The sequence below is a fragment of the Schistocerca nitens genome, chromosome 2 (assembly GCF_023898315.1).
Source record: "Schistocerca nitens isolate TAMUIC-IGC-003100 chromosome 2, iqSchNite1.1, whole genome shotgun sequence".
NCBI classification, from domain to species: Eukaryota; Metazoa; Arthropoda; class Insecta; order Orthoptera; family Acrididae; genus Schistocerca; species Schistocerca nitens.
This window is the reverse complement of record NC_064615.1, coordinates 671,708,516-671,727,756: the sequence shown is the minus strand read 5'-3', so window position 1 is coordinate 671,727,756 and position 19,241 is coordinate 671,708,516. Positions and strand designations below refer to the sequence as shown.

The window sequence follows — 19,241 nt, the reverse complement described above, 5'->3', positions numbered from 1 at the left end:
GACGGGCACGTGCACCTTCCGCCGACCACTGGCGACAACATCGATGTACTGTGGAGACCTCACGCCCCACGTGTTGAGCAATTCGGCGGTACGTCCACCCGGCCTCCCGCATGCCCACTATACGCCCTCGCTCAAAGTCCGTCAACTGCACATACGGTTCACGTCCACGCTGTCGCGGCATGCTACCAGTGTTAAAGACTGCGATGGAGCTCCGTATGCCACGGCAAACTGGCTGACACTGACGGCGGCGGTGCACAAATGCTGCGCAGCTAGCGCCATTCGACGGCCAACACCGCGGTTCCTGGTGTGTCCGCTGTGCCGTGCGTGTGATCATTGCTTGTACAGCCCTCTCGCAGTGTCCGGAGCAAGTATGGTGGGTCTGACACACGGGTGTCAATGTGTTCTTTTTTCTATTTCCAGGAGTGTATGTGTCGGTTCGGGAAAAGGGCAACATCAGCGTGTGACTGTGGAGCAGCGCAGGGCACTCCAGACCACGTGGTGTACGAGTGTCCCCTCTTCGACGATGTTGCACAACAATTTAGGGAACAACTGCCGAATAACGATACGCACCACTTGCTCAGGCACGAAAACACTTTTAACGTCCTGAATCACCTAGCAGACGCAATCTCAGGCAAAGTCCTCAAAGAGTACCTAAGAAACAATCAATAAATAAACACCAGACTTGACACGTACACCCTCCCTGTTCCGCCGAGACTTGGACTTGGCCAGCCGCCTCACGGCTGGAACCCGCCAGGTTTTCGGATTAGGTTGGGGGGGGGGGGGGTAGTACATCACAACCGGACTTGACAACGCACCGATTACGACATTAGATATAAGACTAGTTATAGGTTCAAATTAGGATAATAGAAATAGTATAGAAGTGCAGCGACCATGTCATCGGCCAGCCCAGTGCCAGGGGCTGGGATTAGCTCAGTGGGAATGGACAGCAATTAGGTTTGTATCTTATTCTGGCACACCTATAACGCTGCAGGTAGAGTAGTCATAGTAACTAGTTACAAGTAGTATCCTAATCTAACAGTAGCTAAAATCATAGAACACCAAAACAATAGCATAGTACATTATAGTAGAATAATCCCCATAGTGGTGAAGGATCACAGTACAAACCTGTAGTGTTAAAAATAACAATAGCTGCAGATTGAACATTGTAATAGTTAAAAAATAGGACCTACTAATGTATTTAGGTAGTATGTTAAATTGTATCATAATAATGATCAAATAAAGAATTTTTTTTTAAAAAAAAAGTTCTTCGGGGCTGATGACCTCAGATGTTAAGCCCCATAGTGCTCAGAGCCATTTGAACCATTTTTTAAAATGTAGTACACAATGTTCCTTATCTTGTCGAGATTAATAAACTCATAATAAATAAGACAAAAATAATAATAATACGCTGCAGATAGTGACGGATGGAAGTCTACTTTTGCTAAGTGAATAAGTTTGCATTGAGTTTGTGACCGTTATTCTGTTAGTAACATATTCTCGACCGTTTCTTTCGAAGACAATAAAGACATTATAGCACGAACTGTTGTGTGCGTTCCAGATAATCTTAACTGCAAAGGAGTAATAACAATTGGTGTTTTCACACACAGTCATACCTAAAATTATCTGGGTGTTGGGCTAAGTAGTAAAATGAAATGCACATCTTTTATTGCAATACACTACACGCACCAACAACGGAATTAACCGAATCAGACGGAAATCGGTAGATGTGATTTGTGTGCACAGACAAATAAAGGATTACAATTTCGGAAAAAAATGGGGGATTTAGTCAAGGGAAAAAACTGCACAAATTGAGCTAGTCAGTAACGCGTTGGTCCACCTCTGGCCATTGTGCAAGCAGTTATTCGTCTTGACACTGATTGACATAGTTGTCGGATAGCCTCCTGAGGAATTATGCCAAATTATATCCAACTGGCACGTTAGATCGTCAAAATCCCGACATGGTTGGAAGATCGTGCCCATAATGCTCCAAACGTCTCAACTGGGGAGAGATTCGACAACCTTGCTGGCCAAGGAATGGTTTGCCAAGCACGAAAACAAGCAGCAGAAACTGTCGACGTGTGCGGGAGGGCATTATCTTGCTGAAATGAAATGGCACCCCACCCACTCCTGGCTGTCAGGTCATATGGCGGATGACAATCAAGTTGGTATCCCACCGCTGTCCAGGGCGTCTCCAGACATGTCTTCGCTGGTCAGTGGGGCTCAATTGGAAGCGGGACTCATCACTGAAGACAATTCAAATCCAGTCAGTGAGACTCCAGGCCAAAGACACAGTGCTACGTCGATGATATTCTATCCCCCGTTTTGTTGCCCTTCATGGCAAGCCACCATGAGTTTACCTTTCGGTAAGATAATGCCCGGCCACACACGGAGAGAGTTTCTGTTGCATGTTTTTTTTTTTTTCCGTGCTTACCAAACCCTACCTTGGTCAGCAGTGCCGAAGGATCTATCCCAATTGAAAACGTCTGGAGAATTATGGGCAGGGCCCTACAACCAGGTCGGGACTTTGACGAACTAACGCGCCAATTTGATACAACAGGGCACGATATTCCTGAGGTGGACTTCCAACAACTCTATCGATAAATGCCAAGCCAAATAACTGCTTGCATAAGGGCAAGACTTGCTCAATTTGTGAAGCTCTTTCTCTTGAATAAATATTCCAATTTTTCTAAAATTGTTATTATTTGTTTTTCCGTACATGTACATCACATCTACCGATTTCCGTCCCATTAGGATAAAATTCCATGCGAATCGCTCAGAGAATTGATAGCTATGGTGCGATCCTTGCAGCCGCCAACGCCGTGGGGGAAGATCCTGACGTCGATGCCGCTGTGGATGAACGTGCTGGCGCAGTGGGGCGGCATCTGGGGACTGTTCACCATGCTCACGCAGGCGCCCACATACTTCCGGCACGTCCACGGCTGGAGCATACGAGCGGTGAGTCCACCTACAAGGTGATAGCGCCATCTGGCTTTTGTGTCCACCAGATGTGATATTTGCTCTAAGGAAACAATCGATGATATCTTAACAAATGTAATAACATTTGTACTGAACAATGCTTGAATAAAGATCAGGTGAGTGAAAAATAAGTGCGTAAGAATCTCAAATTATATGTATACTTAATACATTGTTCAGAAAGCGAAAATAAAATATCATGTTTCATATAGAATTCCAATTCGACGGACCAAATGTCTCCACATACAACAGACAAAAAAAAAAAAAATCTTCATATACAGGGAATTCAAGACACTGAAATACCTCGAAAACTACACGTTGGATAAAAAAAAAACTTATAATTCCAATTTGTTTGTCTCGGAGAGGGATATCCGATAATACCACACTCGACCCCCCACCTCAAACTCTGCATGAGTGGCGGGTGGCAACTAGCTATTAAAAATGTAACACCATGAAGATGGTATGCAACAAACGTCAAATTGATATGAAGTGCGATAATCTTGCACTACTTTATACTTTAACCTGTGAGATCAAAAGCATCAGTCCTTTATACACAGTGTATCCCAAGAGGAATTGTCAGTATTCAGGGACATCACAGAAACGGTCATTCGTAGCCAAAAATTCTAATAAACATGGGCTTTACGATGCATACCTTAAGAGCTATGAGCACTTGTTCATCTTCGCTGCTGTAAAATGCATCTCTTCCGCTGAACAAGTCCTCATACCTATTAAGGTATGCATGTTGGAGCCCAAGTTTAGCAGAGATTTTTTTCTTGTTTTGGTCCATACCGCTCCCCTCAGAATATGGAAAGCAAAGAGCTTGGAGGAGAAAAGATTTTTTACACGGTATAGAAGATGAAGTGCTCTTAGATCTCAAGGTATCATTTTAGAGACGAGGTTTTCTAGATTTGTTTGCATCAAATGATCGTTCGTGGTATACCCCTGAATACTGAACATTCTTCCTCTGTCGCCCTGTAGAATCTCACCCACATGTAAATAAACACAATCTAACTTTATTTTTAAATTAGCGTTAACGCCCGAAAATATTATTTGAAAGCACAACGGAATAATTAAAAGGGAGTTTAACGAAAGCTAAATGAAGTATATTCCCTCTTGGCATTAAATATAGTTAAAGCGAACGTATTTCTTAAGTCAGTACATGTATAGAGAGATATGGAACACGTGAAAGGTTAACTTGAATAAAGATCAGTTGAGTGAAAAATAAGTTCGTAAGAATCTCAGATCATATGTATACTTAATATATTGTTCAGAAAGTGAAAATAAAGTATTATGTTTCACATAGAAATCCAATTAGACGGATCAGCTGTCTTAAATGCACCACCCACGTACGACAAAAAAAGATCATCATACAAGGGGCATTCATTTTAGCTGAAGACACTGAAATACCACGAAAACTACACGTCGGATAAAAAAACTTATGATTCCAATTTCTTTGTCTTGGAGAGGGACATCGAATAATACCATACTTGACCCCCACCTTAAACCCTGCATGGATGGCGGGGGGCAAGTTTGAAATCTTCAATGGAAAACCCCGTTTTTTATTGCAGGTTACGGCTCTACGGCAAAATCTGCATACGTTGTTACTGAAGCACTTCCTTCGTTCAGCCACAGATGGCGCTGTAATCAGAGGAATAGAAATGGGTACATAATCGTAATTTACGACATGCTACTCAATGGCCCTTGAATATCCATTGGCACGTGGGACCCCACCTCCGTGCTGCGGGGATAGGGCAGGCCAGTATGTCATAACTTCTGATTGGAAATCTCATTCGCAACGTTGTATTCCTCCGACATATCGAACAGGGGCCTATTTGACTCACCACAGTGGTCGCGGCTCGAGGCGAGTACTACTCTACTTTTCTAGTAAGAGTAAGTGTGTAAACGTAGTACCGCAAACTTCAGTACACTTAGTGGACTGCTTTTTAAATGAGCGTTTACAGAACAGAAGCATATCTGCGGGAATGTCAACGCAGGCGTTTCTGGTGCAGTCGATAGTGTTTTCATGTCGTGTTGGCACTTGCTGGTACACCTTATCTTTTAAATATCCCCACACAGAGAAATCCAGCGACGTCAAATCCGGCGACCTAGTGGGCCAATTAATAGACCACCCCTGCCGATCCATCGAACAGTGTAAACATGGTCTAATACCTACTGTGCTTCAGTTGCGCCGGGTAACCGCAATGCTGAAACCACAAACATTGTAGAACGTCCAGGACTACGTCCTGCAGTAGTACCGGTATTTCCTGTTCCAAAACCTTTGGATATTTGCGTCCACTCAATGTGCCATCGATAAAATACAGACCAATTTGTTTGTTCCCCATGATGCCACCCCATCCGTTAACCGACGAAGGACGTTGACGGTCAACTTGCCGTAACCAGTGGGGATTGTCTACACTCCAGTAATGTCTGTTATGCCGATCAACGCTACCATGGTTTGTGAATGTAGACGTATCGTAAAATAGTACCTCGGCAAAGGACGTTGGGGTCGATTGCATATGTTGATGTACCCTTTGACAAAACACTACCTGTTTATGGAATGAAATTTTCACTCTACAGCGGAGTGTGCGCTGGAAGGTAGGAGACGAAGTACTGGCGAAATTAAAGCTGTGAGGACGGGGCGTGAGTTGTGCTTGGGTAGCTCAGTTGGTAGAGCACTTGCCCGCGATAGGCAAAGGTCCCCAGTTCGAGTCTCGGTCCGGCACATAGTTTTAATCTGCCAGGAAGTTTCACTACCTGTTTATGTTTGATGCAGTGATACGTGGTACGGATGATATTCATGATGATGCGGTGTTGTGACAGTACTACTTACGAACATACCGGAACCGCTGTGAAATTGCCGGGCCCTTATCCGTGGATTGTGGTGCCCTGCTGCTGGTACAGCTATTGTATTACCTTCTCCTGTAACACGTTTGCTTTATTTCCTTTGCTGGTCTGTAAGCTGCCACCAGACATAAAGGCATTCACAATCTTGTGAAAGAACGAACGAGAGCGAGCTTTCTCTGGAATACGCTCGGCATACAAGACAACAGCATCGTCAACATTTCTCCTACATTCTCTGTAAATCAGGATCATTTTTTATTCTGTGGTTGCAACATTTATCGTCCATTTGCACGTCTGTTTTCTAAATGATTGGTAGTTGTGCGGGCAATAAACACTGAGTAAGTATTGTAAGCTATAGAGCCGCTATGTGTTCTACGTCCACACGGTACGTGAACTCCATACGCAGTTTCTATTCTGACACGTTGTAGTTCACTATACGGCCATGGTGGCTCGTCGTGTAGTCCCCTTTTAGATATGTCGGTGGAATACAACATTGCGAATAGGGTTTCCAATTAGAAGTTATGAAATACCGGTCTGTCCTACCTTCGGAGCATGGAGGTGGGGTCCCACGTGCCATACGATACTCAACGGCCATTGAATAGCATGTCGTAAATTACGATTATGCACCCATTTCTACTCCTGCGATTACAGCGGCGTCTCTGCCGAAATGAAGTAAATGCTTCAGACAAAACTTATGTAGAATTCGCCGTAGAATTGTAATCTGCAATTAAAAAAATGTGGGTTCCCATTGACGATTTCAATGTGACCTCCCCGCGATCCACGCACGGGGAGCCGTGGGAGGGTAGAGTGTGGTATCGTTGGATGTCCCCCTGCGAGAAGAAAAACTGGAATTATACTTTTTTTGATTCGATATGTAGTTTTCGATATACTTCAACAAGGTATAAAAAAACTGAAAATCTGGATAATGCTTCCCATGTATTCTATCGAAGTTGTGAACTGGAAAATAGACCTGTCGTTGAACATGACTGTGAAATATCTTGCAGAAAGGAATCTAATGTTCTACAATCTGAAAATGCACATAACGTCCAATCTAAATGCTGGGAAAGTATTCAGGCAGCAACCGTTTCACCAGAATGCAGAAAAAAGTCGTTCCAATGTGCCAACTTCATATATAGTTACAGATCACCTGGTCCTCATAGCAGCAAGAGCAGGAACAAAGTGTCCAAGCCAGAGTGACACTTTTGTCTGCCGAGCACGTGGCCCTCGGTAACCGATTTTGCTCGTCAATCTGTTCTATTGGCTGAGCCACGTCAAAGTTCAGACGACTTGCTAAGACGTACCTTACAGCTTCCACACAGCGATATGCTATGCCAGCAGGCGGCTAGATGACTACAGGTTCCTTGAGACAGACAAGTGGCTACCGACGCACGCAGGAATACACAACTCGAAATGTGTTTGACAGCAGACAACTTTCAAGTCTACTACACATTTGCATTTGGAAATATTAATATTTCAGTGCAACTGCACAAACTAGATATAAATAACGCTATCTACATTCTGTATGAAAGAAAAGAGTATGCAACGCATTTCTCATTCAGATATAGCTTCTGAATGGCTATTTTTTGTTGGAACATTGTGTTATGCCCCGCGTAAGATGGAGAAACGTTTATCAGATAATATCGGAATTCCAAACCAGCAGGATCGTGGCATATTGAGACAGCAGTTTATTGTTCTGCAGTACTGCTGCTAAGGCTGCCTGAGAGCCCACTACTGTTACAGGAATGTGAGATTGATGGCTTTAGGAGGACCATAGTCAATTCCATGCAGGCAGACCCTTCATACTGTTCAGGAGGAGTGGTCTGGTGCCAGCAACAGAGGTTTCACTCTCATGCTTCCTTCATCATTACACACTATGCTGCAGACCAGCCAGGAAGAAAAAATATTCTGATTAGGCCGCTGAACCTACCCCTGGGATTTGCCACTGACCAGTTTCACCTGACCCTTTTTCTCTTTTCTTGTCACTGAGGACACGGCAGTTATTTTTCAGACCTGTATGTGCAAGAAGCGTCCAGTCCCCAGGCATGCCGTTAGTGGCAGTTGCATTCTCTTAACGCATGTGGTCTGACTTTTCAAAAAGATTTCTGGTTGTTACGGAATAGTATGAAGGCTTTCACGACCGGATGACATATCTTCTGGTAAACCTTCCGTGATGTAAGGTCGTGGTCCATGAAACTCTTCAGCTCCTAACGTTTCGTCCAGAGCTGCGCTGGACATCTTCCGAGGGGTGTTTCTCCTCCGGTGAGTCTTGCCGACTGACGGGTCGGACGTCTGAGAGCGACTTATATATCGTAGAAAGTGTGCGTGACCAGAGTTACACATGATATGCAGAGATAATCTTTGTCAGAGATAAAACTTAACTATCGATCGTAATCTCGTCACGGATAAAACTGTCTTGCAATTATGTAGTGCTACTGTCCAAATATCACTAAGTTTCATGGTCTCTTCTTTCCGATTAAAATTATCCCTATGTTTATATATTTCAATTGCTTCTCTACAAAGCCGTGGGTAATAGTTCGTCGTCGTAGATAAAATTTTTGTTTCGGAAAACTTCACTTGATGATATCCTGACTGAAAAGCGTGCTCTGCTACAGCCGATTTATCTGTTTTTTCTAATCGGCAAAGACTTCTGTGTTCTTTTAACCGTGTATTTACGCTTCTTTTTGTTGTTCCAATATAAACTTTACCACATGTACACGGAATTTTATATACGCCACTGGCTGATAGAGGAGCGCGTTTATCTTTTACAGACCGGAGAACATGACAAATTTTCTTCGTTGGTCTAAAAACAGCTTACATAAAAACTCTAACCACCATCCACAACAAAAGAGAGGTGTGATTAAAAGTCTCGTTGACAGAGCCAGACGGATTTGCACGCCAGAGTATCTAGACGTCGAATTAAAACATCTGAAGCACGCTTTTGAGAAAAATGGCTATCAAAGAAAGAAGTAAGCAGAATTCTGCACCCAAACAACAAAAAGCCTAAGGACAAGCCCGAAAAACGATGGAAGAATACAGTCTCTCTCCCTTTTATAAAGAAAGTAACGGATCAGATTGGAAAGATTTTAAGTAAACATGATATTAGACCTGTTTTTAGACCAACGAAGAAAATTTGTCATGTTCTCCGGTCTGTAAAAGATAAACGCGCTCCTCTATCAGCCAGTGGCGTATATAAAATTCCGTGTACATGTGGTAAAGTTTATATTGGAACAACAAAAAGAAGCGTAAATACACGGTTAAAAGAACACAGAAGTCTTTGCCGATTAGGAAAAGCAGATAAATCGGCTGTAGCAGAACACACTTTTCAGTCAGGAAATCATCAAGTGAAGTTTTCCGAAACAAAAATTTTATCTACGACGACGAACTATTACCCACGACTTTGTAGAGAAGCAATTGAAATACACTCCTGGAAATTGAAATAAGAACACCGTTAATTCATTGTCCCAGGAAGGGGAAACTTTATTGACACATTCCTGGGGTCAGATACATCACATGATCACACTGACAGAACCACAGGCACATAGACACAGGCAACAGAGCATGCACAATGTCGGCACTAGTACAGTGTATATCCACCTTTCGCAGCAATGCAGGCTGCTATTCTCCCATGGAGACGATCGTAGAGATGCTGGATGTAGTCCTGTGGAACGGCTTGCCATGCCATTTCCACCTGGCGCCTCAGTTGGACCAGCGTTCGTGCTGGACGTGCAGACCGCGTGAGACGACGCTTCATCCAGTCCCAAACATGCTCAATGGGGGACAGATCCGGAGATCTTGCTGGCCAGGGTAGTTGACTTACACCTTGTAGAGCACGTTGGGTGGCACGGGATACATGCGGACGTGCATTGTCCTGTTGGAACAGCAAGTTCCCTTGCCGGTCTAGGAATGGTAGAACGATGGGTTCGATGACGGTTTGGATGTACCGTGCACTATTCAGTGTCCCCTCTACGATCACCAGTGGTGTACGGCCAGTGTAGGAGATCGCTCCCCACACCATGATGCCGGGTGTTGGCCCTGTGTGCCTCGGTCGTATGCAGTCCTGATTGTGGCGCTCACCTGCACGGCGCCAAACACGCATACGACCATCATTGGCACCAAGGCAGAAGCGACTCTCATCGCTGAAGACGACACGTCTCCATTCGTCCCTCCATTCACGCCTGTCGCGACACCACTGGAGGCGGGCTGCACGATGTTGGGGCGTGAGCGGAAGACGGCCTAACGGTGTGCGGGACCGTAGCCCAGCTTCATGGAGACGGTTGCGAATGGTCCTCGCCGATACCCCAGGAGCAACAGTGTCCCTAATTTGCTGGGAAGTGGCGGTGCGGTCCCCTACGGCACTGCGTAGGATCCTACGGTCTTGGCGTGCATCCGTGCGTCGCTGCGGTCCGGTCCCAGGTCGACGGGCACGTGCACCTTCCGCCGACCACTGGCGACAACATCGATGTACTGTGGAGACCTCACGCCCCACGTGTTGAGCAATTCGGCGGTACGTCCACCCGGCCTCCCGCATGCCCACTATACGCCCTCGCTCAAAGTCCGTCAACTGCACATACGGTTCACGTCCACGCTGTCGCGGCATGCTACCAGTGTTAAAGACTGCGATGGAGCTCCGTATGCCACGGCAAACTGGCTGACACTGACGGCGGCGGTGCACAAATGCTGCGCAGCTAGCGCCATTCGACGGCCAACACCGCGGTTCCTGGTGTGTCCGCTGTGCCGTGCGTGTGATCATTGCTTGTACAGCCCTCTCGCAGTGTCCGGAGCAAGTATGGTGGGTCTGACACACCGGTGTCAATGTGTTCTTCTTTCCATTTCCAGGAGTGTATATAAACATAGGGATAATTTTAATCGGAAAGAAGAGACCATGAAACTTAGTGATATTTGGACAGTAGCACTACAGAATTGCTAGACAGTTTTATCCGTGACGAGATTACGATCGATAGTTAAGTTTTATCTCTGACAAAGATTATCTCTGCATATCATGTGTAACTCTGGTCACGCCCACTTTCTACGATATATAAGTCGCTCTCAGACGTCCGACCCGTCAGTCGGCAAGACTCACCGGAGGAGAAACACCCCTCTGAAGATGTCCAGCGCAGCTCTGGACGAAACGTTAGGAGCTGAAGAGTTTCATGGACCACGACCTTACATCCAGGAAGGTTTACCAGAAGATATGTTACGGAATACTCTTGCTGCAGTCACCACAGACGCCTACTGCAGCGGCAACTCCGTAGACAGACCAGCGATGCGGGTTGCCGACTCCGCTGCGAAGTCTGGCCGACGCGAGAGTGTTTACAAGCAAGTACCACAGTTGACAACAAACACGTACGGCTATCGTCCATCAGAGGGCATTAACCAGTAGCAGAGGAAGGGCGCGCGACGATCAGTGAACAATTTCCTGCCGATCACGTGTGTGTAAATAGTTCCGGAAATACCCTTCCGCCCGGAGCTAGATAAGCCGGCGCCCGACCGTTCAGCAGGCAGTTCTCGACTCGCCGAGTGCAGAGAATATCGGCCGGTCCAGCGGTGTGCCACCTCGACCATCCTCTCCTCCGCAACGATTGTGATAGGTCGCTTCCGTCGTGTTAGGCTATCTACCAGCTGGCGACAGCCGACTTCAATGTGGAACAGTTGTACAGGTATAGAGTAGAAGGGAACTCTGATTACAGAAATTAGTTGTTATTTGCTTGATTCGCAGAAGGGATCCTTATTGTTTTTTGGTTTTTAAGAGTGTGTTGCTGTTGGTGGTTTATTGTAGTTTCCTTAATAAAAAAAATTGGCAAAACGAGTTGGTTTTTGCTCCGTAGATTTAGCAACTATTGCTAGTGATCATGTCATGGTTTAAATGTCAGAGGATTTACGATAACGGCAGTACGAGCTTTTCTGAGCTCTACAATGTAATACACTGCCTGCCAAAAAAATAACTCAGAAGGAGAAGAAGAAATGAACTTAAACTCTGCAGGTTGAACGGTATGTAATGTCATTGTAGTGATTCCAAAATCGAATCAAATTTACGAAGAATTCGGCAGTATAAGTCCGCTTATGACCATTATGCTGCACCCCTTCTGGCCCGGACACATGAACTGATTCGGTTGAGAAGAGTGCCACAAAGCCATTGTATCCTCTTCTGAGGCAAGTTGTACCACAGCTATTGTAACTGATTCTTGATATCCACGAAACTGTGTAATGTATGAGCATGACGTACTGAGGCTCGCCAGTGGATTGTGCAAACTGCCAAACAAGCATATGTACTCGACATCGAAAAGTTACTCAAGCTAGTGTATACCCTGTTTAACAATTGCTCGTTTCAGTAATTGAAATATTCTATGATTTCAAAACTGTACTAAATACAAATTGCAGGAATTCTCATCAACCATTCATGATACAAATGAAGTAAACGTCCTACCACATGTATTAAATGTTCCAAGTAGGGGCCTCTGCTTTACAGAGGTGCGCTGTCACAGTGAGAGCGGAATTCAGTTACGGAACAGAAATACGTCAGATTTATATTTTAATTAGGATTGAAATTGTTGTATGACGAAAGTAAAGTACAATTATAAACTTTGACATTAGTTTATTTTCTCAAATTATTATCACAACTGGGTAACGTGAAAGTAATTGTTTACACAAAACGTGTACATCTGTTCACATATTTATATCTCAAACGATTTCTTACTCGAAGCACAGGAATGTATGACAACATGCGCAAAATTACAATAAATGATTGCCTGAGGCAATTGCACGTGGGACACACTTCTGTTAACAAGTGGTGGGTACCTCAGAATAAACAGAAGATTGTTACAGAACCGCGACTGACTCTTCAAATCTGTGCAGCCTGCAAACACAAGTAAACAACGGATAGAAGATCCAAATAAGTAAAATCACTGAAGAAGCAACACAAGTTACGGAATAGACCTCACAAACTGCGAGCTGCTCAGAGCAAAGACAGTGCTAACGCTAAAAAGCGACGCTCACTCAAAGGAGTCAGCAAAAACTAGCGCCAGACTGTAGCCAGGCGTCTTTCTCTCTCGATATGACCTCACAGTCACACGTCTTCACACCGTTTCTCATCTTCTCTGTGTTCCTCCTGGTTCCCAAAAACCTGATGGCTTGGAGGGATGATTCACAACTTTCGCCACGGCGATGAGCAATATTTTCCCTGAATACTCTTAAAACGCTGGCGAATCCAGTTAAAACTTCATCTTCTCTCACTGCACGTCCGTTAACTGACATTGTATATCCTGTTTTGCCACTCACTGCTACACACTTTCACACCACAGCGCCTAAGCTGATGATTCATCTGAATGGCCATCAACAAACGGAATGTAGGATTGTGAAATTTTCCCACACTGGTGACGGCGAAATGGCAGTTTCGCGTGTTTGCATCGTCCTAAGGGATGCACAGATTCTTGATGCCAGCAATACTCAGAGGATCTGCGGTCGCTATGCTCTAATTAAGGCTCTTGCCAGTTTCTGGCCGAGCCCCGGCAAAGTTAAGAAAATACAACTTTGAAATTTATTTAGTATCGTAAAGAGACATCTGGCTGTGGGACAGCATACACGTCCACGCTGATCCCTCATATGTTCTATCAGGAACAGATTTTGGGAGATTGTTGGTCATAGGAGTATCTCAGTATCACACTTCACATGTGCCATGTGTGCACAGCCATTGTCCTATTGAAAAATGGCCCCATGATATTGCTGCATGAGAGGTAACACTTGAGGGCGCAGCATGTCCGTGACGTAGCCTATCATTGCGCTGTCAGAATTCCCACAATCACTGCCAGCAGGGATACGATGTGATACGCGAGGGTTCCCCATACCATGACGTGACCAGTAAAACCGCTGTGCCTCTCAAAAACATTGGGATAATAAGATATCTCTCCAGGTCTCCTCCGTACTCATAGACGACCGTCATTCTGGGTAGTATAGAACCGTGATTCGTCACTGAGCACAGTAAGACGCCATTCATGAGCAGTCCATGGTTCCCGCTCACCGCAACACTCCAAGCGCAGCCGCTGGTGTTGGGGTTTTAACAGCAGCCTACGTATGGGACGCTAATTACCTAACCCGGCTGCTGCTGGTCTCCGAACAACGGTGCGGGATGGCACATAATGTTGCAAGGAGCGCATTACTGTTTTGCTCTCGGCTGGGAGTCTCAGATGTGAATGAGTTACAAAGTGCGTGGTGCGCAATACGGCGATCTACCCGCGTGGTGGTCAGGCACGGCCGACAGGAACCTTGACGAGTATGCCTGCCTTCACGATCCCATTCAATCCAAATCGGGCCACTGTCACATCCGAAAGCCCCGCTGATGTGCACAATGCACGATTCGACCAGAAGGCACTGAGGCTCCTTTCTATTGGTAACACTTCTCACACTAGTATGTGGCATATCCGTGCCCGAGAAAGTACTTACTCAACACCAGACGCTCTTCACTCTCCTTATACACCTGATAATAACACCAAACACAATCAACACTAATAAACTCTGGTTGAAGTTCTACCTTTCAGAGAAAATTACAGCTTTAACCATTTACACACCCGCCGACGTTGGGTAAGCGTACGAAGTTACCTCGACATCCGACCATGTCTTTTAGGTCCTTCACCTTTTTTTTTTTTTTTGTCAGGCTGTGTACTTTAGGAAGGTCCTGCCAGAACGGAGCCGTAGAGAACACTCAAACGTCAATCCTTTTCGTGCTCAAGATAGCGCGCAGCTGTTGCTTCCTTTAAAATCTGTTATGGATCTTTACCTTCTTATTTCCTCTGTAGAGTGATGCAGCAAAACAGAACAAATTTTTCCTTATCCCCATCGTTTAGCACTTGGAAGTTCCATCCCATACGATATTAGCGTTATATTCTGTGTAGGTGGAAGGTGTAACGTTCCTTGCTTGCCTTTAGCGTCGATTTTATACTGCCAATGGAAAACTGTCGACACCATTAGATGTTTTCCTAAGATATATCTGAGCCTTTTGCGACACACAAGCTTATTTTGTAAAAGTAATCTGCCACGTTGAAATGATCTGGCCAGTACGAGCTGCAGAGTCGAACTGTCGATGCAGATCTCACTGCACAGTCGTAGCAAATCCTAATTTGTCAAACCAGAGAAGAAAAATCATCTCTATGGCTGGCTCCTTTCTACGAAGAGTCCCTTTGATCCTGCATTCTCTTGTCACAGTCCAGATCTAACCTTAAATGACCAGACACGGCTTAATACTTCCCCTCTCCTAAACTTCACATAATCCTCTCAGTTTTTCATTACTGCCCACACTGTCTGATCCCTCATATTACCCCATTTTCCTGTATTAATTGAGTTCTTTTGTTTTATTGAAATTTCCTATGTGATCCATATACTCTATAGTTACAATTTTTAAGTCTTTCTTTTAACTGATATTGCATTACTTTCCATATTTAATACCTCTTGAAGTTGTCTCCGCAAGTACTGTTTTTATGGTACTTGGTTCATTTATTTAGTGCATTCTGTTACATAGGAACAGTTTTAGAGTATACTGTTCATGTTTTTTTCCCGTTTTCTCCCTTTTTATTTTTATTTTGTTCAACTTTTTAGTTTTTAAAATGAGGTACCACCACACTTTGAAAGATGGCATTTACTGTATGTCCCCTCACATTCCTCCATTTTCCTGCATTGTTTCATTTCTGTTTATTTTATCGATATTGCTGAAGTTCCTCATACATGCTGTAGGTACATTGATAATTATCTATTATAATTGGTTTGTGTATCACTCTCCATGTCTTACACCTCCTGAAGTAGCCTTGTCAAGTACCAGTTTTATTTTATTGGTTTTGTTTATTAACATAAACTGCTATTTACGCATGCTGATCCAGTTTTTTATTTTTTTTATTCCTGTTTACTCCATTTATATTTATTTATTGTTCAGCTTTTTTCATTACATCACCATCACGTCCTCAAAGACGTCATTTACTGTGCGTTTGTGCTTCTATCTAGATGCGTAATTTCTTTTCCAATGCATTTTACAAACGTTGTAACTTCTTTTGCGACAACAGTCAGATAACGTCTGAAGATGACCTTGTAAGCCGAAAACCGATTAACACTGTAGAACAAAAGTAAAAAATGTTAAAATGTGTGTGAATTCCTAAGGGACCAAACTGTTGAGGTCATCGGTCCCTAGACTTACACCCTACCTAAACTAACTTAGGATAAGAACAACACACTCACCCATGCCCGAGGGAAGACTCGAATCTCCGGCGAGAAGAGCCGCGCAATCCCGGCGAAAAAGAGTAAACCAGTGCTTTTCATTTATTACTCAAAGATAGTTTAGCGGCGCACCCGGTTTCATTTTCTATACCCTATATTTGTGGAACTGTGTTGACAATGGCAGGTCGACTTTGGGGAAAGAGGAGAGAATTTACACGTCTGCCATTCGATTAGAAGGGTAGAGAAATATCTTACTACTCATACTGTCTAACGTTTATGGAAATGTTTTCTCCACGGTTGCGGATATATAATAGAACTCTTATTTGCAATAAGACAGTATGTTATCGAGCCGACATTTTGTTCCGAAGAATTGTGAGATTTCTCATCGCTCGGTTGGGCAAAAAGACTCTCGAGTTTCGACACTTCTTCGCTACACGCCTTCTTCCTTTGATCACACACTATGCGATTTCCTTTCGTACGCAGCTCCACCAACTACTTTGGGAAACTGATTTCATTGTTTTAGCAGAGTGTGGGAGTACAGTACATTTTGCTATTTCAGAGAAGAAAGCCATGTACCAGCACCGGTTTTCACACTTTTCTATCTCATTTTTGACCACCAACGACGTGGACAGGTCATTTCAGAGGTACACATCACAGTCACCTACACTCAACGTGTTTGCTTACGACGCCACACTCAGAGTTCGCAAAGGAAATAAGCCAATGGGGGCGAAGGATGAAAACCTTTTCACTTATGCGGTTGAGCCTACAACTTGGCCTCTTCCAGGCATCAGTACTATACAACTTTGACCGAAAGTATGTTCACGGAGGAGAGGAGTCATTAGTGACTAGAGATATGCATAACTCGATTTCTCCAAACACATTGTGAGCAGAATATTTTATAGTGAAAATGACTATTATTCACGAGCTGTTTCTTTTTCATAGTTATGTTCTTTTTGTTCAGAGAAACAATAGTTATTTCTTTTTCCGTAGTTATATAATAATACATACTTCATATATCACATTAACTCTGTTGCTCTTCTACCTTTCATTTCACGTCCAAATTTAAACGCACTGTATGTCAGCTGAGTTAATAATAAGTTTCAATACTGAAACAACCATGGACTTAAAAGCAGTAGTACATGTGACCCACTTTTAACGTCCTTCGCATTTTCGGTTTACAGTAATTTTAAAACTACTGTCAGTACCTCCTAGAGTGTCAACAAACAGATGGTTAACAAAAGACCGAATGGCTTAGATCTCATAAAGTACTCGCTTCCCAATATTATAGGAATACATTCTAGCTCTGACAAGTATCATCTCCTATAACAACATGGGACATTAAAAAAAAACTACAGATAAAACCAGAGGTTATCCGATCTCCTGCTGATAAACTTCTCTAAATCATCACACGAACGAAAAAAATGGCTGACATCGAAATAAGCGTCCAAGGAATAGAAAAGCAACAGAAATCACTTAACAGAGGAAAGTCCACTGGACCTAACGGGATACCAATTCGATTCTACACAGAGTACGCGAAAGAACTTGCCCCCCTTCTAACAGCCGTGTACCGCAAGTCTCTAGAGGAACGAAAGGTTCCAAATGATTGCAAAAGAGCACAGGTAGTCCCAGTCTTCAAGAAGGGTCGTCGAGCAGATACGCAAAACTATAGACCTATATCTCTGACGTCGATCTGTTGTAGAATTTTAGAACATGTTTTTTGCTCGCGTATCATGTCGTTTCTGGAAACCCAGAATCTACTCTGTAGGAATCAACATGGATTCCGGAAACAGCGATCGTGTGAGACCCAACTCGCTTTATTTGCTCATGAGACCCAGAAAATATTAGATACAGGCTCCCAGGTAGATGCCATTTTCCTTGACTTCCGGAAGGCGTTCGATACAGTTCCGCACTGTCGCCTGATAAACAAAGTAAGAACCTACGGAATATCAGACCAGTTGTGTGGCTGGATTGAAGAGTTTTTAGCAAACAGAACACAGCATATTGTCCTCAATGGAGAGACGTCTACAGACGTTAAAGTAACCTCTGGCGTGCCACAGGGGAGTGTTATGGGACCATTGCTTTTCACAGTATATATAAATGAACTAGTAGATAATGTCGGAAGTTCCATGCGGCTTTTCGCGGATTATGCTGTAGTATACAGAGAAGTTGCAGCATTAGAAAATTGCAGCGAAATGCAGGAAGATCTGCAGCGGATAGGCACTTGGTGCAGGGAGTGGCAACTGACCCTTAACATAGACAAATGTAATGTATTGCGAATACATAGAAAGAAGGATCCTCTATTGTATGATGATATGATAGCGGAACAAACACTGGGAGTATGCGTGCGGAACGATTTGAAGTGGAATGATCATATAAAATTAATTGTTGGTAAGGCGGGTACCAGGTTGAGGTTCATTGGGAGAGTCCTTAGAAAATGTAGTCCATCGACAAAGGAGGTGGCTTACTAAACACTCGTTCGACTTATACTTGAGTATTGCTCATCAGTGTGGGATCCGTACCAGGTCGGGTTGACGGAGGAGATAGAGAAGATCCAAAGAAGAGCGGCGCGCTTCGTCACAGGGTTATTTGGTAAGCGTGGTAGCGTTACAGAGATGTTTAGCAAACTCAAGTGGCAGACTCTGCAGGAAAGGCGCTCTGCATCGCGATGTAGCTTGCTGCCCAGGTTTCGAGAGGGTGCGTTTCTGGATGAGGTATCGAATATATTGCTTCCCCCTACTTATACCTCCCGAGGAGATCACTAATGTAAAATTAGAGAGATTCGAGCGAGCACGGAGGCTTTCCGGCATTCGTTCTTCGCGCGAACCATACATGACTGGAACAGGAAAGGGAGGTAATGACAGTGGCACGTAAAGTGCCCTCCGCCACACACCGTTGGGTGGCTTGCGGAGTATAAGTGTAGATGAACTGCTCCGATATCAGTACTAAGTTGTATTTCTCCTGCTAAATGTTGCAAGAAATCGATGTCTCTTTCCCTCCGGTGAACGCTTTGGTGTAAGTCGTGACAGATGAAAATTTTAGTAAATATGCAACTTTCAATATAGTTAGCACACAATATGTCACCAAAAGTAAATTTTAACAGTTTTGTGCTAGAGATTGAAACCAAAGTAATCGCACTCTGTACTGATGTGATGCACGCTTTCAGGATTTCAGCACAGCAGTATGTGTTGGTGTTACGGTTCGGCACATTCGCGTCAAATGGGTCCAAACTCTTT

At 44.1% G+C, this 19,241-nt stretch overlaps 1 protein-coding gene across 3 annotated transcripts in view; it reads left to right on the top strand.

Annotated features, from left to right (window-relative positions):
* The window catches only part of LOC126236785 (uncharacterized), a 192,471-nt gene that overhangs the window by 138,432 nt on the left and 34,798 nt on the right, over positions 1-19,241 (top strand). For all 3 annotated transcript variants that reach the window (XM_049946368.1, XM_049946367.1, XM_049946366.1), the window contains exon 7: positions 2,809-2,955. In XM_049946368.1, coding sequence (XP_049802325.1) covers positions 2,809-2,955 — 147 coding nt within the window. The remainder of the gene's footprint in view (positions 1-2,808; positions 2,956-19,241) is intronic.